Raw genomic sequence first — 12,208 nt, 5'->3', positions numbered from 1 at the left:
TGCTGCGCCATATGCACAAAACGCAGCCAGTGCAAAAGCGCCACAGGCGCAAAGATGCAAACTGCTCACAGCGCCAACAGACTTGCCACTTGCACAAGTTCCACCAGTGCCACGGACGGCGTTGAGGATGAAGATATCGACTTCGCCTCGGCCAACTGCTGGCTGAGTTAAATCAACCAATGACAGGACAACAATGGACAGAAGCCTACATGGACGGTAGAAGAGCTGCTCTCGCCTACTTGGTTAGAGATCATTGTCCACAGCTGACCTCGACAGGGAATGTCATTTAGTGAACTCTCAGAAGTGAACAGACAGTTGCTGCAAATTGCATTTGGTGTGGACTATGAAGTTTACCTATGATTATTTGCACTTTGTCATTGAGGGCCTTTTTCTGTGATTTTTTTACATGCAGCGTTGCAAACTTCATTATTTGACGAGTCACAAAGATAAGTAAGCTTTTTTAACTCATTTGTGTGATTTTATAACTAGTGCACTGGAGTATTGTAGAACCTTTGTTCTCCTACCCTGTTACCTGACCCTGGGGCATACGCCTGTAATAGTGGTAGGGAGAAATTGTCTTAGCGGAGTACTGCGCCAGAAGTAGTTTCATGAGCTTACAAACTTGTCCTACCGTAACAACAGCCGCAACTCTAACTCTACAGCAGTAGCAGCGAGGCCTTTACATAACACAAAACAGGCGATGAGGGTTTACAAATCGACCATTACTTGTTCTTCCAATACAACATTTGCAAATGGAACAGAGATCCAGGAAATGAAAGGGTACTATAAGTACCTCCCCCCTCCCCTCCCACCACATGGTGTGAGGATGCTTGAACAGTACAAATGTAGATGTATAATTTGTATCTTTGGTTGACAAATAACAGTGAAGTTTGAAACTCCAGACATCTCTTACAATGTTTACAACAGAAAGAACCGATCTTAAACTGTCCAGTAGATTTACTGTTTGCTTATTATGTTAATACACAGAGATACAGACATAAAGACAACTTGTGTACTGCTGTGAAAGACGCAAATCAAGGAAAGTAACAATTGAATATTTTACATGGTGAATATTTATTATTCTGATATTTATAGCTTTTGTCCAAAATATTAGGAAAAGATAAACTGCTACTCACTCTAAAGATGACATGTTGAGTTGCAGACAGGCACAATGAAAAACCGTATCATATTTAGCTTGTGACTAGCAATCTTGATATTTCAACCTTAAGTTTCCATTGTTTGATTTTGTTCAAAATATTAAATTATACGTGCTAGGTGAGTCTCAAATATAAAGGCTGTTTAACACAAAATATGACCAACTGCAGTGAACATCCGGTGCCTGTACAGTAGCATGCCCTTCCTTTTTAGGGTTCTGTAAATCAATCGATAAAAATGAAACCCTTATAGGATCACTTTGTTGTTTGTCTGTGTGTCTGATTAGTAACAACCCTTTTTTTTCTCAGGATCGGGTAGATGTACCATTTTGGAATTTATGTTGCATACTAATGTCCACGGACCCTTGATGGTGCAGTGAATGCAATCAAAAGATACAGTCACTTACGTTACAAACTCTGACATTTGCAGACTCACTCATTAGAACTTATAGGGTACACATCCCATGACCTAGAATCATGAAATGTGGCAGGAGCAAGGTTGCACAGTATAAGTAAAAATAATAAATTTGAAAATTGTTAATTTATAATTATGTCACACGAAGAAAATTTTTTTTGTAACTTGTTATCTGACTGTCTGTTCATCTGTTTAGATCACTTTTTCCCAGGAATCGGTAGAGGTATCAAGTTGAAATTTATGTTGCATACTAAGGTCAGTTGTCCTCTCAGCGATGTGAAAAACTTAAGCTTCAAAGTCGATGCAATTAAAAGATACAGTCATTTATGTCACACATTTTGATACACACTCACTTATCAAACCCTATAGGACACAACCTGTTGACCTAGAATCATGAAATTTAGGAAGAAGCACAGAACAAGTAAAGGGAAAAAATTTGAAAATTGTTACATTCCCAGGATCAATATATTGTCAGTATTGATATTGCTAAAAAGTAAAAATTATCTGGATCTTGATTCTCGGGGTGGATGAACTATCTATACACATAATTAAATCTGTGCAGAACCCTCAGTGCAAGAGGGCTACTCGCACCTGACAATTTTCTGAGAACGTTTCCGTGGAGAAATTTAACGTGAAACTGTGATAAAAATGAGATGAAATGTATGTAGGCATGTAAATCGTAAAATGGACCTTTGATTTGCATTTTTGAGATCTTTTTTCTTTTTTAATAAAATAGCCTTTATTTTTTGAGATTCTACTTTGTGCAATGTTGTCTGATAAATATATCAACAAGAACCCTGTTGCTCTTGGATAAAACTTACACTATAAAGAGTTAGAATTTTTCTTCCACAATATATAGTGATATCCAATTCAAAAACCGCACTAAAAAAGAACATAAGTAAGGTGGTGAGAGTTGCTACAAGTGCAGTAAGGTTAACACTTTATCTTTCATTGTTTCTATAAATAATTAATTAACTCAAAATCTTAATTTCAAATGAGATCAGTGTTGATTCATTCCCAATTTATTAATGGATGAAATAAAATGAAAAGATGATCACAATGATATCAGTTAATAGCCGTCCACTTACCGTGAAACCCTCGCCCTGCACCATTATAAGCAACAATATATCAACAAGCCGTTGCACTTGTCTCATCCCCACCTCAGACAGAAACTCTGGCTCTTCAAATGCTAGTGCAAGCACATTTAAAAACTCACGAGTATCAAAATGTAGAAGGACCCTGTGGATTAAAATACCACACATTACTGTGGATTAAAATACCACACATTACTAATAAGTATGAGGTGTATTGACAACAGAGCTGAATCCATTTAAGTACCAAAAAACATTGCCTTGAAAAGGTACAGTGAATTTGGAATTTCCCTATCTCCAATAAACAGCAGAGAAAAATACATTTTAACATCTTTAGCTTTAATTAGAATACCTACAAAATTTAATCACATTTCATTAACTACTTCCAGCCTTTAACATTGATAGAACATTCTCCCTACTGTTGTTCAGAAAATTAATTATTTATTAGAGTAGTAAACACAATAATTACATCCCTCTTGCATAGTGGTGACAGTAATCTGGAAACAGCAAAGCCTGCCAACTGTTGCTATGCTAAATATACTGCATGCAAATAGAGACCCGTGAAGAGAGCAGTGCAAGCGGAAACTGGGAGTCACTGTCTATCACTGCTGTGAGTGCCAAAGGCCTAGTCTGAAGCCATAGGATCTGGTTTTACACTTTATTATGGAGCAGTTAATGGATGAAAAGAACACGTCACTATCAGATTACGTACCTACAATGATTTCAGTAAACCTACTGTACAGAACAAAGTGAAACAAACTGAAGGTCATTTCACATGGATTAAAAGAAGGTGCAGTGGTAAAGAGGTTTAATTTGCACAACAGGATAATAACGAATTTTCACTGAATGGTGAAGGTCTGTCTCCGCCGATATTAACCATTTTCAGTTTCCAAGAACACCACTCAACACTTACAAGAATTGCAGTAATGACAGTGAGATATGACACTATTACTGCTTGGGGAATTTTTCAATGCCATTCTCTGCAAGAACTCTGCATTGAGTGCGGTGTCAGTTTAAAAAATAAAGGGTCCCATACTTATGATAGTTCAGATTCCACATCTCATCACAAACTATTCACCAAGGAAAGGTTTTTTCATGTATTTTTCTAACAAGGAAGGGCACCCAACTGTTGTAACACACTTTTTGAATCTATATAGTACGTTGAATAGCCAATATCAAAATACACATACAATTCAAATTACAGGTGGCAAGCAAATGATTTTGATAACATTTAAATCGTGGAAATAAACAATGTTATACACCCATGGTAGTTCAAATGCAGTAGACATCAAAGTCAATAGTTCATGGTCTAGATATCAACATATTTCACAGCGAGCACATCAATAGAAGAAAAGCTCAACCCAACCATCTTTGGAACCTCCTCCTTCTAAATCATTCTTGAAACAGTATTTGGAAGGTGTCTGAAATGATCAGAGATGTTCATGAGTGTAACCACATTTTAAGAAAGGAAAGCAGATCAATTATTTGAAACTATTTGCTGGAAACTGGATGTGAAAAAAAAAAAAAACACCTAAATGTGAAGAAATTATTCTCTTTGCTACACTTTAACTGTAGACAATAGAATTATCCTATCCGTGATGAACAATGCTATGCTTCTGAATGGACAGAAAAAGAAAATGTCCACTGGGTGCACCAATCCAGTATGTTCTGCAGGGATCAGCTTCGTAAAGCATCATCTTTATTTGATGTCCAAGAATCAACCAAAAGAAGAATTTGATCTCTGCTATTCAAATCTGGCTGTAACACCTGTTCCAGTAACACTTTCAAATCCAATTTTGACAGGTTTGGTGATTTGCTGGCACATGCTATCACACTGTGTAATTCAAGTGTCACACTTGTTGGAAATTTCACACTTGTTTCCAAGACAAGAACATACATGTGTGGAAGAAGGGTGTGATCCATTACAATAGGCATAATCATCTGTGAACGGGTGGTTGCTACAACTGATCCCACAGCACCAGAATCAGTTTTGCTCCTTTAACTCTAAGAGTTCTCCCAGAATGTAACTCTTCAACAAATACTGACTGATCTGCACTAATTATCTGCTCTGGTGAAAAATTATACTCTTCAATGAAATTTCTTACATTCATAACAAACTCAACTGCTTCCTTTTCTACATCAGTGTTATCACCAACAAATCTGACAACTTTACTCGTGATCCTGTGAGAAACAATCTTTCTTTTTCTCCTTGAGAAAAGCAGCTATGTTTTGGAAGCTTTGAATGTTAAGATATTGTTTTGCTCAATTGTGCTTTAAAAGACATTGCCCAGATTCATAGCATTCAGTCAAGTGTAATTCCCTGTTTTTGCATTGCGATGAACTGATCACTTACCTTGTTAGTTGTTATTCTTGTAGCATCTTCCTCTTTTTGTCATATCATTTCAGCATCTTTTCGGAATTTTGAAAAATTGCCTTGTTTTTTATTTGTCTTTTCTGTGCCATTATGGTAGTGAATGTGATTCTACAGAGTATGTCTGGGGCTAAACCAGGAGGGCACCATCATGAAGTTCATCCCTCTTGGCTGTTTCATCCAGATTTCGTAAGCATCAGCCAAATAAACTTCAGAAAATTTTGTCCTATTCTTCTTTGGTGGTGATGGATAATATGAGGAACCACTCCTCTCATCTCTGCCACATAATGCTGGACCGCATTCTGAAGTCTGCTCATTTTCTAGCTATATTGCTGGACTGTGCACAAAATAACTTTTGGTGTTATCTTCATTAGTGGCTTCAACTACTGTAATAGTTCTGTGCTCTTCAACATCAATGTTTTCATCAAGTAACTGTTTCCTAAACTGTTAAAAAACCATGCCATCTACTTTAGTTGTCCTTTCCTCTGAAATGCCGAAAAAATCCACTAGTAACTTAATGACCACAGCTGGTTTCATTGTGTAACAGCCTTTCCACAAAACCTGTCACATTCGCGTCTAATATGTAACTAGCAGACCAGTTCTGCACCTACTCCTTTCGTGTGCCCCATAGTCCCATCACCCTGGTTTCATTTCCAATGCTGCAAAACACATGAAAATGCACCAAATATCTTTTCTTATGTTCTGTAACATAAATAAACTGGACTCATTCAAAAGTCAGTGATAACTACAGGTACAATTCCTTCCTGTTTCCAGCCACTATTCTCCAGACTGAATGGCTTCACTTATTTGGAGAACCATTCAAACTTGACCCTATCATTCAACAGAAAAAAGTTAAATTCTGGATTATTCAGAATCTTCTGAAGTAATGTTTCACAAGGAAACAAATGTATCTCTTTCTTCCATTCACTTAACTCTGAGAATGGGTGTCTCCTTAAAAAGCAGTCTAGTTTCAACTGAACGCACGCTATATGACAACAGTGCTGCCCATTTTGATAAACTCAACTATGTGAAATATTCAGCATTGCATAGCTCAAAATGTTAGACTGATAGCGACTTTAGAATAGAACTTTGAATAAGCTCCAACTCACACAAAATGAAACATAGAAGATTAGCTTCAAACAATCTACTATAAAGTTATTAGAGATGAAGCACAAGCTGTTGCTGGACAAGGACATAAAACACAACACATAATCGAAATATATCTATATATGCGATGTGACTGACCTGAGGTAGGGATATGGAGGCTCAGAGTCAGGAGCATCTTTACTGTGTAGGCAGGTGAGGCACTTGAAGACTTCATGCTTCACACTGGCAACCATGTCTGAAGGTATGTATCCCACTGGATATGCACGCCCAGCTAAGCAACAGCTGATGTACACCAGCAGCTTGTTGCCCAGAGCTATCTGCTGGTCTGTAAGTTGCTTTCCTGACATGAAGAAGAAAGAAGATAATACATACACTGTGGGTGTATTGGCATATTTGGATGTACTAAATAAAAACTGTAAGATATTTCTGTGAGCAGAGAGGAAAACAACAATGTAAAATAACAGTACTGAACGAAGAAAACTACACCCTCTAATTTGTCGGCAGAGTTCCGCCTTGCCCTGTGTCTTTATTTCTGATGCTAAATGCGTAACTCCTCTCAAAATTGAGTGACTAAGTGGCATAAGGGTTGGTTTTAAATATTACAATTTTATTGTATTCTAGATTTTACAAACTTTTTAAGTTTCATAAAACTGTACAAGAATTTTGTCTGCAAATACTTTAAAAGACTGTCAGAATTTCACTACATTAGTCAGCGTTAATCTTTCATACCCCTCACACATAACTGGACAGGATGTCTATTCATGTGAAGATCTGCCCATTGATAACTTTCTTGGCACTCAAATTCTTTCACCTTTTTTACTCAATGATCATGCATGAGATAAAGTTAGTATGTAGGGTGTCGATTAGAGGCTATGTATGTGTCATAAATATCAGTTTCTAGGTCCATGCTCCAATTAAAATTCTCAATATGTACAAACAAAAATATAAATGTTCATTTGTACAAAAACCTAAACCTCCAAAAATTTTTCAACAACTGCTTCAAAATTATGACAAAAGATTAAATTTGAACACACACATTTTAGGTACTTCTTTTTAATATGTAATATATAAAGGGAAAATGTGTTTACCAGAAACAATAAACTAGGCTCAAGGTCAGAGGGGGAAGAGGAGGTGGACAAAGTGGTGGGACGAATTGGAAATAGAAAGCAGGAAGGACATGGAAAGAGAGGGGGCAGGAGGAAAAGGAGAGGGCGCAAGGGGAGGGGGAATGAGGACATGGACAGAGAAGGAGGGGCATACATGTAAGAAATTTGTGCTTTGTTTTCTTTCTTTTCTACTTAACGAGGCTGAGCGAAAGCAATGCGTGGCTGCGAACAGCTAGTGATAAATATAAAAGTGCCTTCACTCTTTGCTTTAAGGTTTCTGTAGAACATCTGGTATAAATTATGCAACATTACTATATTTTAATTTCTAAATGTGCCACAAGGGTATTTTCCTGGAAAGTTACTTTTTTCCAACAATTTTTTGTTGAACTAACTGTTCAAAGAAAATTTTGTATACACTACACATTCATGGCTTGTAAAATTATCATATCTAATTTCTTTTATGCTTAGCTACAGAAATTCTTTCCATCATTTTAGTCAGATTAGTAAAAAAAATTGTTTTAGTCCTTCTTTTCTTGAATTCAGCCTGGTGTCCCATTTAGTTAACTACTCGCACCACCTTTCTATTACAGCAAAATTTATTTTGTGTCGAATGAAGGTAGCTCATTCTTCATTGTAGGAGCACAAATCTGAATTCTGGATGCCACAGACATGTTGCGCAGCACTGTCCACTAAGAAATTGCTTAAATCCAGAGAAGAATCTGAAGCTTTGTGGTATCTTACAGATACCCACTGCCATAAATGACTGCAAGGCACGCAACATAATACAGCAAAGACAATGACGTATGATGGCAGCAGGAAATTCGAATGCCTGCCACTGGAAGGGCAACACGCAGCCAGTGTGAACCACAATGATTAGCCTCTTTTATAAGTAATGCCGCAGAATCTGTAGCGAAACATGCTCTTTCTGCGCCATCACAGACACTGAGCCACTGTGGCCACAGAGGTCTACTGAGGAATAATTTTGGGTGTTCTGTCCATGAATCCTAAGGAGATCCAGACCCTGACCACTTGAGAAGGCAGCTTGGAGGTGAAAAGGCAACAAAGCACAGCACTGCAGGGAGAGATGTTGAATTGAGCATAATTTTCTAAATAAACATAAGTCAGAAGTAAACTGTTGCAGAGCTATGGCCATAAAATGATGACCATCAGTGATGAGTGTGTGTACCTTTGTCCATTAAGAGATAATGACTGGGCGTGTGTATCAGTATGGTTCTATCCAAGCTGCTGCTTTGTTATGCTTACTATCTTAACAAATTAATAACATTATGGTGCACTTACAGTAGGTAATTTTACTGTCAAGCTTTACCCAGTGACGATCACAGGAATTTCGCAACTAAAGTAAAGAGTCAGGAACAGGAATTCAAAGTTTGTTTAGCCTTGACTGTTCAATTGAAAATATTATTTTCAGAGGATTTTTTTAGTAACTGCAGTTTTTCACATAACAAGTATGAGCTGGGGCAAATTATTTTAAGTGCACAGACTTCCATGTGTTCATCACTGATGGCTGTCGTTTTATGGCAAAAGGTCCACAAGGGTGCATTTCTGACTTATCTGAAAAATTTTGCACAATTCGATGTTATCTAGCCTGTGCTGATCTTACTACCAGGTTGTTTTTCTCCACTCTATATATACAAGAGAGCACAGACCATTTAATTATGGAATTAAATTATACTACATCCTCACCATGTTCAGCAGAACACATGTACAATCAATTACAAATTGCAGTAACAGATGTAACATGACCCATTGTAGTACCTTGACAGCAGGTCATAAGTCAATGCCAGCAAACAAATAAAACAAAAAGGAGGGTACATTCTGGCACAAGAAAGTTCTGTTTGATTCCCTCAAACCATCAGCATACAGTAACGTACAGTTATCGGCCCTATTTTTACCATGAAATTCTTATTTTGGCTGACAGAACAATCTTTATAAAATATTCATATTTTTTCTTTCTTTTAGCTTGCTCAAGAACCAAGGGTACCACTTCCACCAGAAAGCTGCTTTTCATCATTATTAATATTAGTTTGTACACCTGGTATATCAAATACAGTGTAGCTACTGTCAAAATAATGAAATCTACATTTCCTGGTGCTACAGTGGTGATATGTGGTCTGGGTTGTGTTACTTCCATTCAACCTTGAAAACATTGGAATCACATGCTATCAAACATACTTCCCATGCATCAAAGTAAAGGATGGTGTACACATGATATTCTGTTGACTGAGCAAGGATACAAGACATGTACTTAGCTCATTTCCAATAACAGGCTGGCTCTGATAGTTTAGCATTGGTTAGAATTCTCTGCTGAGGGAGGATGTTGTCCAGCTGAAGGAGGTCTGATGAAGTTTACTTTGTCTTCTTTACTGAGGCTTGATTACAATCACTAGTGGGTGGCATGGACCATATAAGGCGATGATCCTCAGCTGCTGACTGGCCTGTTGAATGTCTGGTGCTGCATCACCACGTTCCCACGTTTCTAGCTGTAAATGAGTGTTGCTGGTGGCAGTGACCACAGTGATGTCAGGCAGCATCACACTCCTGGGCTCGGAGTGTAGTAGTGGGGGCAGAGATGGCTGGATTTTGGCATGGTACTCTAGGGATGGTGCCGGAACAGGGAGCAGCCTCTGGTGCCCAGGTGCGTAGGTGGTGAGCACCAGTTTGTGTGCCAGCTGAGGGAAAACCATCCGAGTCAGTGGTATGGTACGGAGTGGCACAGGCTTGACGTCGCATCACTGCCCAACTGTTCAGATCATGGGATGGTTTGAGTGTTCTTAAATACTGCTTATCTGTGCTGATTTCTGTTGTTTAATGCAGTTAATGTGTCACTATGAACTGTCAGGAATGTGTTGGTGACCTTCTGCCGGCCTTAACTAGGTTGCAACAGTCTTGCAGGCTGCGTCAGAAGTTGGCAGCAAGTGTCATCTGTCGACAACACAGTGTTGCAAAGTTGCTGACATGCAACACCTTTACCGGCTGCAGCTTGCTTAGCAGTGCCCTGGTTTTGTAAGGACTCCATATAGACTCCCTTATAACTTTATCCCTTTATATTTCTCCCTACCCATGGAGAAAACTAGCCTTTGAATTTTACTGAAATGGAACCCCAGTTATTTACGCTTCAGATTTGCTCCTCCACTCATGGAATCACGTTGTACACTATTTGCTCAACTTTACTAGCACTTATCTCTACACAGAGGTCTTCGTCCATGTTGCACTTTGCCACTTGTGGCGTTGTTTGTGGTTGGTGCCATTGTGACAAGTTTGAATTCATAGGTTGAAGATTAGAAGGGATGGGTTTTGGATTACTTTCCACTTGAGTTGGAAGTATAAAATTCCAATTATTGTGAAAATTACACAAGCAGCTGAGGTTGAGGACTCTACAACTACCACTCACTGCTGATGTTCATAGCAGTACTACTTTACAGTTGTTCCATTGACACACTGCCATGCTGTGGGAACATTTGATATGAGTTATTTAGGAATGTAAGGTTTCCAGTGGGTAAAATCTCTAAGAGTAGATCAGGTACATAAATCAATTGTAGCAAAATTCAGAATGAAACTGTCTGACATTAATTGCCCTTCCTCTTACATAAATAAGCTGAGGACAAACAACATCTCTCCCCATAAAGCTAAACGTCTACTACTAATACATGAACCCATACACACTCAGCCCCAGTGACCATCTACCTTCTGTTCAAGCCTGTTGAGAATAAACAACTACATAATAACATGTCTCAAACTTCTTAGTTTTTCCTTTTGGTACATATGGGTTGGTCAACATACATGATTGAGTGTGTGATACTTAGGTGAAACTGCTTTCTTCTTATGTGTCCTGTCTTGTGGTTCCAAGGCTTTTGTCTCCACCTTTTTGACTTGTTGCTAAATAGTTTTTAGCCATTTGGAGAAATTTTTCACTGGCGAACTATCACTTTCTGGTGGAGGCTTAAAAAACTCAGAAGACGGCATCTTCTGACCAAAAACAATCTCATAGTGAGACAAACCTATGTTCTCATGGGTTTTTGAATTGTATACTACCATGAGGTATGCAACGAAACCTTCCAGTTTTCAAGCTGTGAGTTAACTTAGTAACCAGCATTTTCTGCCAAAATCAAATCACGGGCCTGCCTCATCACTGTTTCATAGCCACTCTGGGACTATGATGTGTAGCCTGCATCTCATCTTTCTGTACAATACGCCATTCTCCATGTTGAACTGCGGCTGCATGGTGAACTGCTGGGCTATCTGGACCACTGTTTTGTACTTTGATCCACTCATATTCATCTGACCAGCACATTTCACAGTGCGTACTTTGCAGCTTAGATCGTCTCCATTTGCGTATAACCTTCCTGAAGGATGCACTACTTCAAAATCAAACACACTGAGACACAATGCCCATCTAGTTACCTTATCTAGTTACCTTACTACTTGGATCTTTATGTCTTGGTAACCATTTGAGAGCTGCAAGATCAGTTATTACTTTGAAAGTACATTCATATAAATGACATCCGAAAAAAGTTATTAAGAATATTAATGTCGGAATTTATTTCCAGTTGTTGAATAGTTCCTTTCTTCTCAGTTAAGCTGCCTGGAAACACACACTGCATATTCTACCAGTTTTTCCATCTGAGCTCTTGATATTCATACAAGTGGTTCTTTTGACTCCAAAGGTCTCCAATTTTCCTGTGGGCAGTATCTGTCTAACTCCTAGTGATATATGCCTCTACATCCTTACATTTGTTCTCTAGCCATCCCTGCTTAGCCATTTTGCACTTCCTGTCCATCTCATTTTTGAGACGTTTGTATTCCTTTTTGTCTGCTTCATTTACTGCACTTTTTGTGTTTTCTCCTTTCCTCTTCTGTTACCTAAGGATTTCTACCATACCTCAACTTTTTACCTACTTGATCCTCTGTTGCCTTCACTATTTCACCTCTCAAAGCTACCCATT

The 12,208-nt window shown here is 38.4% G+C and overlaps 1 protein-coding gene across 2 annotated transcripts in view; it reads right to left on the bottom strand.

Annotated features, from left to right (window-relative positions):
• The window catches only part of LOC126355142 (vacuolar protein sorting-associated protein 8 homolog), a 204,863-nt gene that overhangs the window by 71,964 nt on the left and 120,691 nt on the right, over nucleotides 1-12,208 (bottom strand). For both annotated transcript variants that reach the window (XM_050005329.1, XM_050005330.1), the window contains exons 13-14: nucleotides 6,277-6,478; nucleotides 2,658-2,808 (exon numbers count right to left, since the gene is read on the bottom strand). In XM_050005329.1, the coding sequence (XP_049861286.1) occupies nucleotides 2,658-2,808; nucleotides 6,277-6,478 (353 nt within the window). The remainder of the gene's footprint in view (nucleotides 1-2,657; nucleotides 2,809-6,276; nucleotides 6,479-12,208) is intronic.

This window comes from Schistocerca gregaria, chromosome 3, assembly GCF_023897955.1.
Source record: "Schistocerca gregaria isolate iqSchGreg1 chromosome 3, iqSchGreg1.2, whole genome shotgun sequence".
Classification (NCBI taxonomy): Eukaryota; Metazoa; Arthropoda; class Insecta; order Orthoptera; family Acrididae; genus Schistocerca; species Schistocerca gregaria.
Note: the sequence above shows the minus strand (reverse complement) of the source record. Positions and strands in the feature narration are given on the sequence as shown.